Here is a 20,524-nt window from a genome sequence, read left to right as displayed (position 1 = left end):
AATATTGGCAAGTTTTTCTGGACTGTTAACACCCTTTCTTTCAAACTACTTTGGGCCAAAGATGATTTAGAATTGCCTAAATCCCACAAAACTTGTACCAGACCATTAACATCTCTCCAACTTGGGTGAGAACTTTGTCAAATTTGTTTTATGAGATCTCAGGGTTTGTTTGTTTGTTTTGGCTTCCTGGTGAAAGATCTTCTAACTTTTTTTACAATCTCACAAAGTGTTGGACAATTTTTCAAAACATTGATGGGCTGGGCTGTCTCTTGGAGAAAAACCTATTCTCCCCTAATGTCACCCTTCTGGATAAGTTCTATTTTTAAGATTGGTTTGAACGGCTGCATCCTTTTTTGTTCTGTATGTTCCATCCTTCAGGTGGAATGAGCATTGGAGATTCCATTGGCGGCTTTTACTGACATAAGTACAATTGTGGAACACTTTTATTTTCTCAGTAAAATGAATTCATTGCCGTGTGGTCTATGGAAATTCTCAGCTAAGCTTGTGTGGTTACCTTGGCCTCTTTTAAGTAGCAGTGCATAGCTTGCGTGACATCAGCAGCATGGACAGCATTGTGATACGGGTTTTGGCTGTGATAATCTTCCTGCACCATACCTAGAAGCAACAGAAGAGAAATGAACCTTTTCCTCAACCTTTGGGTATCTCTGTGATTCAGATGCTTTTAAAATTTTGAGCTGATAGCTAAAACTTAAACTGGAGCTTTTTCTAAAATTGCAAGAGTTTATTATTCTTTTGGTTAAAGAGAAAAATCTATACCATAGAAAAGATTTGTTTCTAAATCACTTTTTATTGCTTTTAATGAAAGCAATAAAATTCAGAAGAAAAAAAATAAATACCTTAAGGGGAAAAAAGAAAGGACAACAATCTACAATGCTTTATTATTATTCAGGAATGATTTTCTCTATGGATCGAAGTGCTCCCTGATCTAAGGCTTAGCAGCACCTGTTATTCCCAAACCCAGATAGCAGTCACATTATCTACTCTTTTGAAAAAGCAGTACTGCCTACTTCAGTTAGTATGAGGGAGGACAAACTACATGAGAACTGCGTGAATTTGATTAACGCACCAGTATTTTTGTACTATCATTATTATAGTCATAGGTTGTAGTCATAGTATAATAAACAGAAACTAGGCCTAATCTGACCAATCTCTTTTCTAAATTGCTCTTTGCTATGTCCAGTAAAACTTCCATGATTATAAATAGACATGTACCCTGAACTATAAAATCACACTCTTGGAGAAGCGTAAACAAACTTTCTTTTCTAATGTCCCAATATTACTTAGACTTTTGCATAATATTCCCTTAATTTCTGTATTCACATGAATAACAGAATCACAGAGTTGAAAGGGACCTCGGAGGTCTTCGAGTCCAATCCCCTGCTCAAGCAGGAAATCCTATGCCATTTCAGACAAATGGTTATCCACTTTCTTCTTAAAAACTTCCAATATTGGAGCACCCACCACCTCTGGAGGCAAGTCGTTCCAATGATTAATCGTTCTGACTGTCTAATTTTTCATTAGTTCTAGGTTGGTTCTCTCCTTGACTAGTTTCAGCATGATTCATGATAATTTCAACAAGATTCATGTTGAATCTGAATAAGAGATGGTGTATTTTTTGTATAAAAACACGCCCCTGTATGTTGAGCATGCATTCACCTCCTACATAATTGTTCTGGGCTAAGTAGAGCCACCAGGAATAGCCTGTGAGATTCCCCTCACACCCCACTCTAACCCTAACTTTCAAGAGCTTCTTTCCATATTTAGGGTTCAGCTTTGAAATATACCACCATTCAGGGGTGGGTTCTAGTTACATTTATTACCGGTTCGCAACGGGAGCGCATGTGCTCCTGTTGCGAACCGGTAGTAAAGGTAATTAGAACCCACCCCTGGAAGAAACCTGCATTGGTCAGACTTTCTGGGCACCAGACTTGAAGAAGGCTTCAGAGAAAATGGAAGTCCTGAAAGAAGTGATTAAGAAGCGGCACTACAAAGAAGATAGCTAAGTCTTATTCTCAATCTTCACGGACTGCAGGGCAAGAATAATTATCCTCAGTTACAGGAAGGCAGATTATAGGTAAACATTAGGAAAATGTTCCTATGAGTAAAAGCAGTTTGATAGTGGTAGCAATGATTTAGGAAAGTAACAGCTACCCTTAATAGAACATACATTATCTGGAATATCTGGGAATCCCTTGATATCAAAGTAATTAATAGACAAACAAATTTACATCCCTTATTCAATTTGATGTTGAAATGGCTCCTTTATAGCCATATAAATGAATCTATATGACTACAGGAAGATTGTTTTAAATGGATACATGGCAAATTCATTTCTGTAGTGAGGTAAAGAAAAGACCACACACTTTGATTTGGATTTTACTTTTTCAGTCTAGCACTTTCAGACTTCTTAAACTATTCGGGTTTTCTAGTCCTGTAATAGTCACATTTCAGCTGGAAGATTGGCAGCGAGGTTCTTTTGCTCTTTTGGCTCTTGTTAGCAACAGAAGTGAGAATTCTACCACTTTGCTGCTAAACTTTGATTGTGCCAAGTAGTTGTTCAATTTCACTTCACAGAGAAGCGATAAATAAACTGTCGCACTAACCTGGTGTTTAAAACGAATGTATTTTATAAACCTTTTCCCACCTAAGAAAAATAAAAGTAAAGGTGGGACAAATGGGACTGGGGAAAATGGCCATGAGCACAGACACAACCTATGGATAGCCATGAAGTCAAAATGAAGCAGGCAAAATTGTGTTGCTTCCCATCAAAATAATAAAAAAAAGCAAAAAGCCAGTCAGAGTCTATGAAACTGCAGCAGTACACAAATTGGATGGCTGCACAAATGGAGATAGATAGATAGATAGATAGATAGATAGATAGATAGATAGATAGATAGATAGATAGATAGATAGAGAGGCAGGCAGGCAGGCAGGCAGGCAGGCAGGCAGGCAGGCAGGCAGGCAGGCAGACAGATGAGAGATGGATCAGAGAGAGATGATAAATAAAGAGATAGATCAATGATAGTTAAAGAGATAGAGAGATAGCACCAACACTGACAAGTGATGAAAGAATGTGCTTACCTAAAAATCTGTATAATGTAACCATATCTAACTGAAAATGATGAATAAGTCCATGTATATTAAAAAGGTGGCACAACAAGGTTACCAGGCTGTTTCCTGAAAGAACAAAAAGGGCACATCAATTACTTGCATTTACTATACCATGAAGTAGGTAGAATCCAGGCTCTGTAACTCTAGAAATCTTCCCAGTACCTAAACAAGTAGTGGTGTAAGTTTATGGAGACAAGACAAATTCCCAGCTAGCATGGCAGCTAAAGTCATTTCCAAAACATCTGGAGGGCTGATAGCAAGAACATCCTTCTACCCACTTTCTAGCAGTATTGAGTCAACTTCAGATATGAAATAAGGGTATTTCTTATATTTGCCACATGGACAGATGAATATAGGTAGGCTTCAATTTACAACCACGATTGGGACCAAATTTCTGTTGTTAAGCAAGATAGTTGTTAACTGAGTTGCTTCCAATTTTACAACCTTTTTTTTTGCTATGTTGTTAAGAGAATCACTGCAGTTGTTAAATGAATATGGGTTGCCATTGACTTTACTTGTTGGAAGCTGGTTGGGAAGGTCGCAAATGGAGATTATATGACCACAGGACACTGCAACCATCATAAATACATGTTGGTTGCCAAGTACCCAAATTTTGATCATGTGACCATGGGGATGCTACGATGGTCGTAACAGTGGGTATCAACTCTGAAGTTGGCCTGACCGAAGCCATTTTGTCCGCTTCAGTGTTGCCATACTGGAGCTGAGGGTCAGGGAGGGGGGATTTGAAATAGTGGGATTTTTGTAGCCAAAACAAAATACTTTCTCTTGGGGAATCAAGGACATTCTCACACCTGGTTGGAAGGAGGTGGAGTGATGCCGCCTGGCTGTCAGACAGCACGATGTTTGGACCATGTGACTGATTTTTTTTGAGAAAGTGGAAAATCTTTTACTTTTAATATGGTGAAATCCACGGGAGTTTTCAGAGTCAGTTTTCACCCGATATGTGCCAATAGGATATTTCCAATAAAAGTAATCTTTGAGGAATTCAATTGCCTCGAAGTCTTGCTTGCAATGGATTTATTACTTGTAACCAGTGGTGAAATACAATTTTTTTTACTACTGGTTCTGTGGGCGTGGCTTGGTGGGAGTGGCAGAGGAACAATACTGCAAAATCTCCATTCCCACCCGACTCCAGAGGAAGGAAACTGCAAAATCTCCATTCCCACCCCACTCCAGGGGAAGGATTCCAAAATCCCCATTCCCACCCCACTCCGGGGGAAGGATATTGCAAAATCTCCATTCCCACCCTACTCTGGGGCCAGCCAGAGGTGATATTTGCCAGTTCTCCGCACTACTCAAAATTTCCACTGCCGGTTCTCCGAACTGCTCAAAATTTCTGCTATCGGTTCTCCAGAATCTGTCAGAACCTGCTGGATTTCACCCCTGCTTGGAACCCTGACAGTGGGGACCAGTCATAAGACCAAATTTTGATTACGTGACTGTGGGGATGCTGTGATGGTCATAAGTGTGGGAACCAGTCAGAAATCACGTTTTTTCCCGGTGCCATTATAACATTAAACAGTTTACCGAATGAATGGTTGTAAGTCAAGGATGACCTACATATTTTTGCGATTGGAAGAACATGTCCAGGAGTTTTCATGGATGTCCAAACATTCTATTCTTTTCACACTGATTCTTTGCTGAAGACTGCCTATACTTCATGGACGTTCCAGGTATTAACAGAGGATTCTGGGTATGTACCAGTGGTGGGTTGCTACCGGTTCGCCCCGAATTGGGCGAACCAGTAGCAGTGATGGCGGGAGGCTCCGCCCACCCACCCGGACATCTCTGCATATGCACTTCGCTCATGGGCGCGGGCGCATCCGTGGGCACGCACAACGCTGTGCCCACGAACGCGCACACGCCCATGAGCAAACCGGTAGTGACAGGATTTTTTGCTCTCAAGGAACCACACTGCTCATTGTACCAGAAAGATGGGCTACAGCCAGCAGGCTGCCTTTTATGCAATATATCTGTTATTATCACAGTTCTTCTGAAGGGGAAAGACACAGTAGGCTGCATATTGAACGAAAGCCAGAATTCACACCAAAGGCTGAGCTGCAAAAATAATCTTGTACCATTATGGTCAGAGCAATGCATTTTGAAAGTTTTTTTTTTTTTTTTTTTAAAAAACTCATCCAGGATACTTTGAGCAAAAGTAAGAGATAAGCATCACCCTAAATTTTATAGGACTTTTTTGGGGGGGGGGGGCAGGGATATGGACCACTTATGAAAGTGTGTGTGTGGGGGGAATTGTGGCCCCAGTCTTCCTCCTGACATAATAGCCTAAAGGCTGATTCTAATCGACTAATTTTAAAGTTATATTTAAAATCACACAAATTACTAAGAAAGCAGTTGTTGGATTTTTTTTTTTGCTTTAAAAATAACAAACACTATCAGTAGGAGCAAGATAAGATGGTTGTTTTTAGCAGGATCTGGGTGATAAAGAGAGAGGATTGAGGCCTAGTATATACTGAGCCAGGAAATTAGAAGACTAAAAGTGTCAATGACAACAAGAAACGACATGCACGTGCTGTGAACTTGCACAAATCTCTACAGACTTTTGATATCAATTCAGGTATCTCTTCTTTTCCCTTTATTTCTTTTTTGTCCACAGTTACAGAGTTGGTATCTTTTTTTACCAACAAGAGCCAAGATGTTCTGCATAGGGTAAATTCCAGGATATAGGATAGTACCATCACAGCTGTAAAAAGGCATTTTTGTAAGTCTTCTGTCCTGTCTGTTTAGGCTATTTCTCTTCATGTTGCGCAAGAAGAAAAATTTTAACAAGGCAAGCTTTAAGGTTGAAGGAACAACCTTGAGTGCAATCAGTGAAAACATGGAACATTACTGTTAACAAAATAGCATTTTGTGCTGATTCTTTGTACCTTACCATTTGTCAAGCGGTCGAACAGGAAAATGTCAAAATCCCACATTCCCACTTTGGATAACATATGCTGGAAATAGAAAGATAAAGTGCAGAATAATTTGTATGTACCAATTAAAATGTAAAGTGCTTTCTATTAAAATGAGCAGAATCCTTAAAACAGGATACAATAATTGCACAAAGAAAACCTAATCTCGAATTAGAATTACCCTGGAAATCAAGTTTTATACTTGCAATATAGGTGATTTATCCCAATTTAAGTATTTAAATATGGCGGTTGCACAGAATGAAGTTACATAGGAGTTACTCCCCCACCCACTATTCTGAGTAGGTAGAGGAATGGGATCATGTTATGACAACATGTAGGAACTGAAGTAATTTCCCCTTTTTCATGTCTTATTTGACAAGGTCCTGCCATTAAGAGTCCCAACTTTTCTGAAAGCTTTACACATTATTTTAAAAGTTTTTTTTATTAAATATACAGTTAAAAACATTGGACATAGTGCGGCTTCTCTGGTTCCAACATTTCCATCAAATTTTTCCTTACAACAACTACAATTCATATTCGATATATACCTTTGTACAATCTATCAAAATTCAGCTACATAAATCTCTTCGTCTATAGAAATTACATTCTATACCGATACAATTCCTACCTATCACATAATACGAATATAATAATTCTTAAACTCTTGATTTATCCATATTTCTCTATCCCGACATTTCTCCTCCTCTCCAACCATTGATACATTTTATTCCAGATTTCATGATATTCCATTTCACCCTTGTCTTTGAATTCTAGAGTCAGCTTTACACATTTTATTTAGGGAGATTTGGGGGTATAAAACAAAAACTTTGAGATTGCATGGGATTGATAGGCTTTGAGATGCCTAACCCGTTTAAGAATGAATAATGTAAATTTTAGTTAATGCCTGACTTAAAATGCCTACATTTGTGCGATGGAGAAAACAATCCACACACATTTGAAAAGGGGGAAGCCTGCCAGAACTGGGGAAGGAATTCTGGCTTAAAAAATAAAACACAGCAGCAGGGTTCACACAGTGGTTGTTAAATGAGTTACATCCAATTGTACATTTTTTTTTTGCCATAGTTGTTAAGCGAGTCATTACAGTGGTTAAGTAAATCATGCGGTCATTAGACAAATCTGGCCTTCCCCCATAGACTTTGCTTGTTGGAAGCCAGCTAGGAAGGTTGCAAATGGTGATCTCATATGACCTCTTGAGATTGCAACCATAGTAATGGCGTGCCAGTTGTGGAGTGCCTGAATTTTGATCATGTGACTAAAGGGATGCGGCAACAGTTATAAGTACGATGTAATTCACTTTTTTTCAGTGCCATTGTAATTTCAAACAGTGGCTAAGTATTGCTTGTAAGTCGCGGACTATCTATATTTGGTTTGCCATTTTGATTTATAAATCATGGTTTATACTTGAGTTCTGTTACATAATCAAAATATATGTAATTATCAGTAAGCCATACCACTCCAAGCTCTGGGTGCCTTATAATAACTCTTAAAGAGACAGATCCAAAGCTTGATCCTGAGGAGACATATATCAGCAACAATAAATTATTTTCACGCTGAAGTGTATGAATCCTGAAATAGTCTCATCAACTAATTCCTGAAGCTAGCCGGGATCTACAGATAAATCCATCTAATATTAACTGTCCTGATGGGACCTATACAAATCAATACTGAAACGTTAAGTTCCATCATATATGTAGTCCTCCAATTATGACCACAATTGAACCCAAAATTTCTGTCGCTAAGCGAGGCAGTTGCTAAGTGAATTTTTCCCCATAGCATAACCTTTTTTGCCACAACTGTTAAGTGAATCACTGCAGTTGTTAGAGCGAATCATGTGGTTATTAAGCAAATCTGGTGATCATATGACCCTGCAACGGTGCAACTGTCAAAAATACATGCCAGTTGCCACACACTTGAATTTTGAACACATGACCATGGAGATCATACACTCCAATGGTTATAAGTGTAAAAATAAGTCACATTTTCACTGCCATTGTAACTTCGTATGCTCACTAAATGAATAGTTGTAAGTCGAGGACTACCTGTAATGTATCTAAACCAATTAAAATAGATAAAGGGGCGTGGTTGAAAGGTTATAATTCATCCCAGGCAGTGGTGGGTTGCCTCTGGTTTGGACCGGTTTGCAAGAACCGGTAGTAAAACTGGCAGGAGGCTCCGCCCACTGACCCGGATGTCATCATAGGTGATCTAAGCATGCGCAGAAGCTTCTGTGCATGTGTAGAAGAGCGCACGTGCAGGCGCGATGCAAACCAGTAGCAAAGGTAAGTAGAACCCACCCCTGAGCCCAGGACAGTTTTACTTGGATACGGTGCTGCTACAGATGAAAGCTATGATTCCACACTTATATATTCGAGAGTTCAACAAGAAAGACCTCTGAACTGACACGTACAAGACTGTACTGTACAGTATTAATATTTTTTTCTGTCAACTTCTTTAAGCTAGCGTACTTTAGAATCAATCTTGCCTATATGGCAGACGGATTAAATTAATAATACAGTTTAGGCCCGATTCAGATAATCAAATCCTAACTGTGACATCTTGGCATAAGTCTCTGTGTTTGCAAACCTCTTTCATGCTGCTTTTCATTCAAACATACCAGGAAGCTTCTCATTATTCCCAATATGGTCTAAAGGTTAAGGCACCAGGATAGAAACTGGGGGATCCTGAGTTCTAGGCATGAAAGCTGGGTGTATGACTTTGGGCCTCTCAGCCCAGGGTTTTTATTGTGGTGAAAATAGAAGGAGAGGATATTAGGTATGTTTGATGCATTGAATTATTCATGAAAATAATAAAGACAGGATAACAATCAATCAATCAATCAAATTAATGGTTAAACTAGGAGTGAGATTCCAAATGCAGCTTGATTATAAGAACTGAACTTGATAGAATAGATTGCTTTTTACCCTTGCTTGACCAAGGTAGTCTTCATCCAATAAGTACAGTGAGGCTTGTGGTATGATTCCACGCAATAGCCTGGATGCATGGAAGTATCTCTGAAAACTTAGCAGTCTCTTAACTTTTTTCTTTGTTCCAATTTCTCCAGAGTAAATGGTATCTATGGGAAAAAGTGGGGACAGAAGATCTTCAGTAAAGTAATAAACACCAACTTCACAAAAGCAGAATCTTGGTTAGCTGTTTTTAAATTTTCTGAATAATATAATTATGCTCTTATTTTCCCTAGTCACAAGAAATAAGATACTACCATCACATTCTATTTAAAAATGTGGTAAGTTGTTGAAACTAGGAAGAATCAAAATATCACTTGTTTATTGTTTTTCTACTGCCTAAACTGGACTGCCTGTAGACTTAGCCCTAGTAGACATCAGTTTAAGGAAACCAAATTTTAGGGAGTACCAAAATTGAAAAGATTTCTGAAAAACACACACACAAAAAAATAGAAATATATATATATGTATATATATTGAATATGTTTTATTGGTACATTTTTCCTTTAAAAATTCCTTTAAAATTTCCATTAAAAATTCCATGTCTATCTGAACAGTCTGGGCATAATCAATTTTGAGTAAAGGTACAACAATAACCATAATCATACTAGTAATCTTAATAGACCTATCAATATTAATCACAAAATAATAATACAATTAGTCTGTCCATCTTGCAATATTTTCAATACAAATTTTTATTACCTGTATTTTTTTTTTAAATTCTAACTTCTGTTTTTGTTAGTTAACCATTGGTAAAATATATCCCATGTTTAAAAGTATTCTGTTTCTTCCTTTTCTTTTATCTTAAGTGTCAATCTATCCATCTCAGCACATTCTAATATTTTTTTTATTACACTTTCATCTGTTGGGACCTCATCATTTTTCCATTGTTGTGCAAACACTATTCTTGCTGCCGTTACTACATGCAGAATTAAATATGTAATCCTTTTATTATACTGTTCTGGTAGTATCCCCAGCAGAAATATTTCTGGTTTCAAATCTATGTGTTGTTTTATCATTTTTTCTAACCAAGTATGTATTTTAGTCCAGTAGTTTTTTGCCTTTGGGCATGTCCACCACATATGATAATATGAACCTGATATCTGATTACACTTCTAACATTTAGCTGATAATTTTGCTAACTTCACTGGTGGTAAATGCCACTTACAAAACATTTTATAGGCCGTTGACATTGTTAATTTACAGTTTCTATCCCACAGTTTCTTCCACTTGTCTAATTCTATTGAGTAACCAAAGCTTTTAGCCCATCTTATCATTGTTTCTTTCACTTGCTCGTCTTCCATTTTAATACTCCTTGTATCTTACAATCTTTTCCACATTAATCACATTCGGATGAATCAGTGCCCCCATCATGGAAAGCCAGACTGATATTTTTATATAGTGTCTTTCTTTAATTTTCCGCCATACTAACAGCAGTGCATTTCTAACAAGGTGCCTTTGAAAATATCCATTTTTTTTTATTTTTCCCATACCATAGAAAGGCCTGCCACTCCAGTTGGAGATCATGTCCCTCCAAAGTTAATAGACTTTTATGTCTCAAAGTTACCCACTCTTTCACCCAGACAAGTGCAGAGACCTGGTAATATAGCTCTCAATCTGGCAACCCAAGGCTTTCAATTTAGTATCTTCTGGCAGGTTTCTTCCTCCCACCCTATATACATTCTAAATAATTTTAAGTATATCACCGCCCCTGTTTATTATATGTCAACAATTCTGTGAAGTCTTATTTTTTACTACAAAAAATAGAAAAATATCAATGTCTCATCCTGTGAATTAGTGCGCCAGCTCAAGGATTAAATAAGACTTCACAGAGTTGTTGATATATAATAAACAGGGGCGCTGATGTACTTTAAATTATTTAGAATGTATATAGGGTGAAAAAAATGGTCCAGAGTTGAAAAATCACAACTGTAAATCTTCAAATGTCAAAGAAAAAAGAAACAAAAAAACATCATTTTGAAATTCTTAGCAAATCCAGAAGATGAGTCAAACCATAAGAGATGCCAGATATGACTTTGCCTAGAGTGCCAAAATGTCTATAGCCTGGCCTAAACAGATATGTGAGTAAAGAGAATTATTTAAATGTATTAGAGCTATCTGATCTGGGTTGCCTGCTGGATGGCACAAAAGTTTCCTATGTACATCCCTTTATTTTCATCTGCTTTTCATCCTGATTTTTGTACCTATTAGCCCTTATATGCATCCTCATATTTCAGTTAAGAAATAAAACAAAACATGATTGTAATACACAATATTTTGTGCCTGCATTTAACATCAAGGGAATTTTAAATGAATTTTCATTCTACCATCTCTTTGTCCTTATTGGCAAATTCACAGTGTTTTCCTTCTACACTGTAAATCCAAAAGAGAAAAATCAACTTTATTTATCATATTAACATATCTCTGCACAGCTTCCTTAAAACGACTGTTATATTCAAAGAGCAAAACTTGACCATTTTTTTCAATTCATCTCAATACAGTAACATAGAGTACCTAACATAGAGATTTCAAACTAAACCTTATTGTGTCCCTTTTTAATATTTTCCATACTCTTTAGTAGTACTTATGTAAGGCGTATCCACATTAAAGGTACAGCATTTCCCATATTACATACAAACTGTCGCTTAAGAGCAAATGACAAAAGATTGCTTTATTTCATAGAGAAAGTGCATAATCAATCTGACTTGATTACTCAATATCCAAATCCAGAGCTACTGACGTGATTATGCTGGCCACATACAAAACATTGTCTACTTTTATTTCAGAACTAAGGCTTTAAAATGTTTTACAAGGTGCCCTGGGATATATTTGTTTTGAAATCTGATTTAATAATATCTTAAATTAAATAAAAAAACAAAAACAAATCTCCCCTTCAGTATTAAAACTAAACATTTTAGTCTTTCCAAAATAAAATTTACCTGGTTAATGCAAATGGAATTTTAAGGCTAAAGCCTTGGATTTCTCCAGTGCTCCACTGGCTGAAGTTAATTTTTGCTTTTTTAAAGTAAATATTTACTTATTTAAAAACATTTTTGTCCTGCACTCAGCTGCTGGCAGAATATCTTATATGTAGTCAAAAAAACAACCACCTTGGCCTTCAGGTTTCCAATTTATAAAAGCACGTTGCATGCACATGTGTTCTTAAACACTTATAGTGACAGAGAAGGGGAGGAAAAAGAGGCACCAATTCCAAGTGTTTTCTATGAGGTAAAAATATCTAAGTACATTCCAACTTGAGTGCATAACTTAAGCAAAGAAATACTTAAGTTTACTGTTCACCTATTTTAGCAAAAACAATTCTTTACATTATTTTGATAAATAATAATCTCTCAAAAATTGATATACTTTTTCTAATATAAGTGTCATTGTCTTCTTTCATTATTTGATTTGGTATCAAAATTACTAGAATCAAGTCGATGAACACTTTTCCTCCTATTCGTCTTCCTAGATGTCCTAAATGCAAGAAAGATAATTTTACAGTGAAGTTGTTCAACAAGGAAATTATTACTGATCTATTTGCTAACTAACAAGCATTTGTTTTTGCCTCCATTGTCCAGTCCAGCTCCAAAATTCCACTGAAAATGAGGCAAATAATAAAATCATTGATCTATATTTTAAAAACTGCTATTGATTTATTTATAATCATTGATAACAGAGCAGTGTGGTGGGCTAGTGGTGAAGACGGTCATTCAGGTGGTTCAGAGTTCAATCCTAGGTAGTGGCAGATGTTTCTCTCCTACAGTGCAAAGAAAAAATATCTGCTGCGAACTCCACATGGCATTAGAAAGGGCAGCCAGCCAGTAAATGCTCAGCTCCATCCAGTTGCTCCAACTCTACTCCAAATTAAGGGAATACAAGGTCATAAAAATCAATTTTTTAATTGATTTATTTATAAAATCTCTGCTCTGATCCCATCCTAAAAGTCTAGGGTTCTATAATGCCAATTGACCCCTGAAGAGGAATTAGTATCACATTATGCATTGAAGATTCAATAGGAAAAAGGCAGAAATTAACATGATTGTATTGAAGTCTGCTTGAAGGTGAGCCATTGACTGAGGGCAGTCTTGTCAGTGTGCAGCAATGCCCTGAGATACCTAATTGCATGTTCTCCTTACTATCCATAGCACTGATGATGTTACCTAGTTAGGGTAATGATTTGATTTAATTTAATTTAATTTAATTTAATTTAATTTAATTAATTTAATTAATTAAATTTATATGCCGCCCTTCTCCGAAGACTCAGGGTGGCTCACACTTAAAAAATCATTATAAAAAGACATTGAAAAATTAAAAAACATTAAAAACATTAAAAACTCATTCACACCATTCATGGCCAGATCTCACCAGATCACAGAGCGAGATCAACAGCCCCAGGCCTGCCGGAAAAGCCGGGTCTTCACCGCTTTTCGGAAGGCCAATAGGGTGGGGATGATCCGGACCTCAGGAGGTAACTGGTTCCAGAGAGCTGGGACAGCCACAGAGAAGGCCCTCCTCCACGGGCCCGCCAGCCGACATTGTTTAGCCGACGGGACCCGGAGGAGACCAACTCTGTGGGATCTTACCGGTCGCTGGGAACTATGCGGCAGAAGGCGGTCTCGAAGATAACCTGGCCCTGAGCCATGTAGGGCTTTAAAGGTAAAAACCAACACCTTGAATTGTGACTGGAGACCAATAGGGAGCCAGTGCAGCTCGTGGAGAATTTGTGTAATGCGGTGTACCTAGGTGCACCCACGGCAGCTCGCACGGCTGCGTTCTGGACCAACTGTAGTCTCCGAACACTTTTCAAGGGTAGCCCCATGTAGAGCGCGTTGCAATAATCTAACTGTGAGGTGACAAGGGCATGAGTGACTATGAGGAGAGCCTCCCGATCCAAGTAGGGTTGCAATTGGTGCACCAGGCGAACCTGTGCAAAGGTCCGCCTAGCCACAGCAGTCAGATGTTGCTCTAATCTTAGCTGTGAGTCTAGGAGGACACCCAAATTGCGATCCCGTTCTGAGGGGGACAATTTCTCCCCCCCAAGAACCAAGGTTGGACAATCGACATAGTCTTTAGGAGGCAATACTCACAGCAATACCCACAATACCCATAATGAAATGTCTGCAAGACAACAAGCAAGCTCAGAGAGCAACAAGGACCCCTCATTTCAATCCTGAGCTACAAATATTCTCTTTTATTGATATAGGGGGTTCTAAGATGGCAAATATTTGCAACTCCCACCTCCTTAACCCCTCCCCCCAATTTGAAGGCTAATGAGGTATCCTTAAGAAACTATATTATATACATTGAATTATAAACACAATAACTAAACACATAAGGAATTTTATAAGATAAGCTCTTTTACCTAGATACTTTTGAAGTCATTTTTAAAAGGGTTAATACTTTATGGCTGATTGTGAAGTCAAAGAAAGGAAATGCCCTTCTTTCCCTGTTCCTGTTCCTCCTTAAAGCAAATGAACCTGTAATAATAGAATATATCCAGCTTTTTCATTTATCATCTTAATGGCTCTTTAACTTTGTTTTCTCTCTTCCTTACGGCAGTTGAAAAATATCCTGTGTTATCATCACAACACCCTTTTCCTTGGAACAGAAGGTCAGGTAACAAATTAAATAACCAATCTCATAGTTTAAAGTATATACTTTAGTTTTAGAAACTGTGGAAAATAATCAAGTGACTAATTAAATACTTGTGGAGATAATGTTAAATAATATAAAGTGTTTCTAGATAAGAAAAGCTATACTCCTGATCCAAGAACATACTTTAACTGAATAAAAAGATTGCAACAGGTGGGTATGATTTGGTTAAAATGCTTCAGCAGATTGGTATGGAGTAATGAAATAAAATTAACATTCTAATTGATTTTTGGTAATGAATTTAACAGTTTAAAATGGTGATGGTAATTTGGAAAATGGAGGACTGTTTCTTCAAGCAGAATTCTATATCCAGGGGTGGGATTCAGCTGGTTCAGACCAGTTCGGGTGAACCGGATGTTAATTTTAATCTGGTTCGCCAAACTGGTAGTTAAAAGGACTGGCTGACCACACCCACCTCACCCCGCCCCTCTCAGGAGTCTACACGTGGCCCATTTTGGATACCAGGTAAGTGTAGGGCATGTGCGGAGCTTGAGGAGGGTGAAAAATGGGCCTACTGGAAGTACCAGAAGTCCTGAAACGGACCCATTTCCAGCCTCTGAAAGGTCTCCGGACCCTGGGGGAGGCTATTTTCACCCTCCCAGAAGCTCGAGAAAAGCCTCCGGAGCCTGGGGAAGGCTAAAACAACCCCTCACTGTGGTGTAGGAAGCCGACTAGGCCACAACCCCATGGCCACGCCCACCCAGCAACCGGGCACAGAACTGGTTGCTAAAATTTTTCAATCTCACCCCTGTCTATACCTATAGATATTGTTCATCCTATTTCATCTTGTCAGTGCACTGTTGAATCCAAAAGTCTAGCAAAACCTTCCTACCTTACTCCTGGCCTCTCTCTTTCCAATATCTGTAACCCATGTAAATTTTATACCAAACTGTATATGGCTTTATCAGTATTCTGAACTGGCCTGGAAATCTACTGGCAGCTCAGTGGTCTTAAAATCAGTGTTCCTCTGCTGTAGTGAGAATGTGCCAGTGACAGTCTGGGCATTGCATTCTGTATCAGTTGTAGCTTCCAGGTTATCTTGAAAAGAAACCACATGTGGAATTACAGTTGTCCAACCAATTGGTGATAAAGGATAGCACTGTCATTAGGACACTGCAACAAAGCTGGGCAAAAGCCCCCCAGCCATGGCTTCTATCCTCCTATGAAAAAGCAGCCATGACTCCAAATTATGGAGCGTGTTTAGCGGGCGTACAACCCCATCAAGAGTAACTCCTGGGACTGATGTTACTGAATGACTTGGATGTATGCAGTCAAACAGAAATTCCAGCTTCATAGGGATAATGTCAATTTATATCTCCCATGACTATCCAGTCCTTAACAGCCATCAAACACCAGTTCAAGACTTCAACAGTGTCTCCAGCTCAGCCTGCAATGGGTCATCACTTGAGCCCAACTCAATAGGTAACATCTCTCAGCAATTTCATAAGGATACATTAACTTAGTTAAATTAGGATTCATAATATTGGGAAGCTGGAACATGGTACTTTAAGGTTATGTGCTAATGACTTGGATAATGAGATATAAAGAACATATATTAAATTCATAGATGATACAAAATTTGTAGTTAGTACACTAGAACAGAGAAATAAAAATAGGTGGTTTTTTTTTTTTTTTGCCATTTAGGAAACAGGAACCAGCTATACAAATTAGGATAGGGGATATCTGTCTGTATAATAATACTTGTAAAAATAATGGATTACAAATTGAATATGGGTCTGCATCAGTGGTGGGATTCAAGTAATTTAACAACCGGTTCTCCCGAAGTGGTGCAAACTGGCTGAATCTCATCACTAGTCTGCATTATTATGCAGCTGCAAAAAGATAAATTCAGACTTAACTTACATCAACAGAAGCACTGCGTTTAAATATATTTGTTCAACTAGCTTTTTCCATTGATCACACTCCTCACCTCTCACCTTCAAGTACTGTGCCTGATTGTTGTTGTTATATTTCTAAAAGAATTCAAAGAGACTGAAATAATTCAGAGAAAGGCAACAAGGAAGATCAAAGAACTAGAAACTAAATCTTGTGATAAGCGATTCTATGAAATTGGAATTTTTAGTTTTAGAAATTAGAATTTTAGTAGGAATTTTTAACCTACCTAAAATAATAGTAAGAGTCTTTTTTTTAAAAAAAAAGTTATATTGGAAAAAGGAATATATTAACTGATTATGAATCATCAAGACTGTGTTGACTCTTACCAATAACAAAAACAGATTTTCTCTATGATAATTTGACCTTAGCTCGGTCTTTTAGCTCCCCAATAATAGACCCATTATTGCTATTTCTGTAGATTGTCTTCTTCTCATGTTCCTTGTCCCTTTCCCACCATTATGGACTTCTCAAAAAGCTGGATCTTTGTGTAAACATCCCAAAGTATATAATAATTTGAACCTAATCATTAATACCTCAAGTGAGAATTCTTGATAAATTAGTCATATAACCCATTATTTTCTTGACAAGGGGTATATTGACATTGTTCCTAAATCTTTGCTTTTTGTTGGCTTTAGCTTTTGATCCTTAATAATCAGGTTCCAGTTAGGAACAATACATGAAAAGCATATTCCATTTTTTTATAAACTATGGTGTGAATCACTGATCCCATTTCAACAATGCAGCATGGAATTTCCTCTTGTTCTTAATTAAGGCAATCCAAAAGTGTATTCTATCAGTCACTGACAGGCAGTATGACATGATAATGAAAGCTAATTTTAATTACCACATACGAGTTACCGAAAGGATCTGCTTCGATGACTCAACAAGCAGCTTAGTCAATCAGAGAATTAAATTATCAGTGCTTTACCAGGAAAACCCTTTTTGAACCAGACTAGCTTCCAATAAAATGAAGTAAATGTTTGATACAGAGATATTTGAAATCTGAAATGTGCATCCCACAGCTAACAGGTAATGCACTCATATCACACACTGAGAGAGAGTAAAAGAATGGTAAGCTTTTCATACACTGAGGGTTGTTATGAGTGATTTATTTACAGAGGCATAAAACATTAAAATTAGGTTGTTGATTTCAGTAGGATTTTTACCCCTGGTGTGATCACAACACATTTAACAAGACTAAAAGTTACCGACTGATTATACCAATAGCAATAGCATTTAGGCTTATATACTGCTTCACAATGCTTTATAGCACTCTCTAAGTGGTTTACAGAGTCAATATATTGCCCCCAACAATCTGGGTCCTCATTTTACTGACTTCAGAAGGATGGCAGGCTGAGTCAACCTTGACTCAGTGAGGATCGAACCCTTGGCAGTCAGCAGAATTAACCTGCAATACTGCATTCTAACCACTGCACCACCTTGGCTCATAATATAATAAAATAAATACAATAAAAATATTAAATATAATTAATTATTTCATTTTATATTGTGTTACACATTTTTTTTGTTTGTTCTTATATATCATGTAAACATGCATGAAAAATAGAAATTAGAGCTAAAAGTAGCAGTGCAAAAAGTTCTATTCCATGATGTCTTTTGCCATATGGATTGCCTTTCCACTTGATCCACACTACCTGAAAAGTAGCTACTCAGTTAACTAAAAGTGCACATTAACAGAAATACAGTAGTTTGCCTATTAGGATAGCATATTCCTGAATTTTTATTTAATGATAGATTGCAGAAAGCAGATGTGGAAAACTGGTAAGTAATAAACAATGCATTAGAAAACCTTTGAGAGTTATGGTTAAAAATGTATGTCATATCTACGTGAGTTTTTTTGTGATCGTTAAATATTTTCTTATTTTTAATCCAATTCAATTTTTTCTTGCTTCTCCTTTTAAGTAGTGTTATTATTAACAAGGCCTAGCAACTGCTCATGATAATCTTATAAGATTCCCCAGAAAACTCACATGCTCAAAATCCATTCTCAGGACACGTTTCTTCCATTATGTGTTTGTAGAGTTGCACATAACCACAATATCATCACTTTCCCCCTATTATTGATTCATTGACTACATTTTTATTCTGCCTTTTCTTTAGAAGCTGAAGGCAGTGCAGTTTGTGAGCAAGGAAAAGAACTAAAGCACCCAGATTCACTTAAGTGAGATGAACGGTGTAGAAATAAATAAATTAGGAAGTCTTAAGTTGAATGGATTTGATGAGACCCTTAAAAAGAGAGAAGTCCGAAGTTTTATGAACTAAAGGTAACATACTCATAGAAGAAGCCAGCATGATTGGCCAGGATAGAAATATTTAGTGAATGGGGTTGATAAAAATTAGTTGTAATTATATTTCCTTTGAAATATTTTTTTTGCTATTCCTTAATTTCTTTTAGTATTTCTTGTCCCTTTTCCGCACTCTGTTTATCCTGAAAGAGAATAGCATGATACATTCATGCAAGCATTTTCCATTTAATAAATTTGGAGAGAGCAAAAATAAATAAATAAAATATACTTCCTCTTTCCTGGAAACATTTCAGTGTGTGCTATACTTACTGTTAAGAAGACGGAAGTCTATGAATGGGTAGGAACCACGTCGCTCAGAAAGAACCCCTGTCTGACCTCTCAGGCGTACATCTCCTGCAAAATATAATGGGGCCAATGTTAGAGATACTGTTTTCCCCTCCCAAAATTATTTAACCCCTTATACATTATTTAAGAGTGAGATCAATTCAGAATGTTCTACGTCAGGGGTGTCAAACTCGATTTCATTGAGGGCCGCATTAGGTTATGTTTGACCGTGAGGGGCCAGGGTGGGTGTGGCCAGAGTGGGTGTGGCCAGTTCAACATCACTTGTGTCGGGGGTGACTGTGGTGGCCCAAGCGTTCTGCCAACGAAAACAGGCTCCTGAGCTCCATTTTCGGCTGCAATGGCTTCCTGCAACTCTGTGCCAGCAAAAATGGAGCTCAGGAGGGCTGCGGGCAGCCCTCTCGAGCTCCGTTTTCGCTGGCAGGGGCACCACGGGCCAATCCTTTGCTGTTTCCAGGGGAGCCCTGCAAGCCAGATCTAAATACCCTGTGGGCCGGATCCGGCCCCCGGGCCTTGAGTTTGACACCCCTGTTTTACATAGAAAATAAAGTTTCTAAAAGAAAAAAAAATTGTAGAGTTTTATTTATTTATCTAACATAGTCTTATACTGTCAGGGAAAAACCTCCAATGCCTTCAGTACTATATACATTACAATCAAACACATAATATAAATTGGTTAAAAAATGATAAGCACTGGCCATGAATAATGGGAGAGTACAATCCTGAAGTACAAATACATATGCAAATAAAGATATTTCAAAGTATAAATAATAAACGTTTCTCTTCAAGCAAGGAACCCTTTTTCAGCATCCAGGGGTTTTCCAGGGTAGACAGGATTGAGAATTCTGGATTCATTTTTTTTTTTAAAAAAAAATCTGGGGTGGTTTCAAGAAACACGAGTCTTCCATTGACATCACACCTTACCCTGCCAATTGCACAAAACTGGTTTGCTTTTCCCCATACTGATGATTATACTTACTTAAGCCTTATCCCACCGAAAACAATGATCCAAATTCTTGGTCTCTCTCACTTCAGTGATATTACCCCCTTGACAGTGGTGGGTTTCAAAATTTTTTACTACCGGTTCTGTGGGTGTGGCTTTGTGGGCGTGGCGTGGCTTTGTGAGTGTGGCTTTGCGGGTGTGGCAGGGGAAGGATACTGTAAAATCTCTATTCCCTCCCCACTGCAGGGGAAGGTTACTGCAAAACCCCATTTCCTCCCGATCAGCTGGGACTTGGGAGGCAGAGAATAGATGGTGGTGGGGCCAGTCAGAGGTGATATTTACCGGTTCTCTGAACTACTCAAAATTTCTGCT

The 20,524-nt window shown here is 37.8% G+C and overlaps 1 protein-coding gene across 5 annotated transcripts in view; it reads right to left on the bottom strand.

The window, feature by feature from the left end:
• The window catches only part of PDE7B (phosphodiesterase 7B), a 222,870-nt gene that overhangs the window by 23,067 nt on the left and 179,279 nt on the right, over window positions 1–20,524 (bottom strand). For all 5 annotated transcript variants that reach the window (XM_060692247.2, XM_034418865.3, XM_034418864.3 and 2 more), the window contains 5 exons: window positions 19,177–19,260; window positions 9,011–9,162; window positions 6,047–6,110; window positions 3,103–3,198; window positions 515–615 (listed from right to left, as the gene is read on the bottom strand). In XM_060692247.2, coding sequence (XP_060548230.1) covers window positions 515–615; window positions 3,103–3,198; window positions 6,047–6,110; window positions 9,011–9,162; window positions 19,177–19,260 — 497 coding nt within the window. The remainder of the gene's footprint in view (window positions 1–514; window positions 616–3,102; window positions 3,199–6,046; window positions 6,111–9,010; window positions 9,163–19,176; window positions 19,261–20,524) is intronic.

The sequence above is a fragment of the Pantherophis guttatus genome, chromosome 1, assembly GCF_059756535.1.
Source record: "Pantherophis guttatus breed Tessera chromosome 1, ASM5975653v1, whole genome shotgun sequence".
Classification (NCBI taxonomy): Eukaryota; Metazoa; Chordata; class Lepidosauria; order Squamata; family Colubridae; genus Pantherophis; species Pantherophis guttatus.
Note: the sequence above shows the minus strand (reverse complement) of the source record. Positions and strands in the feature narration are given on the sequence as shown.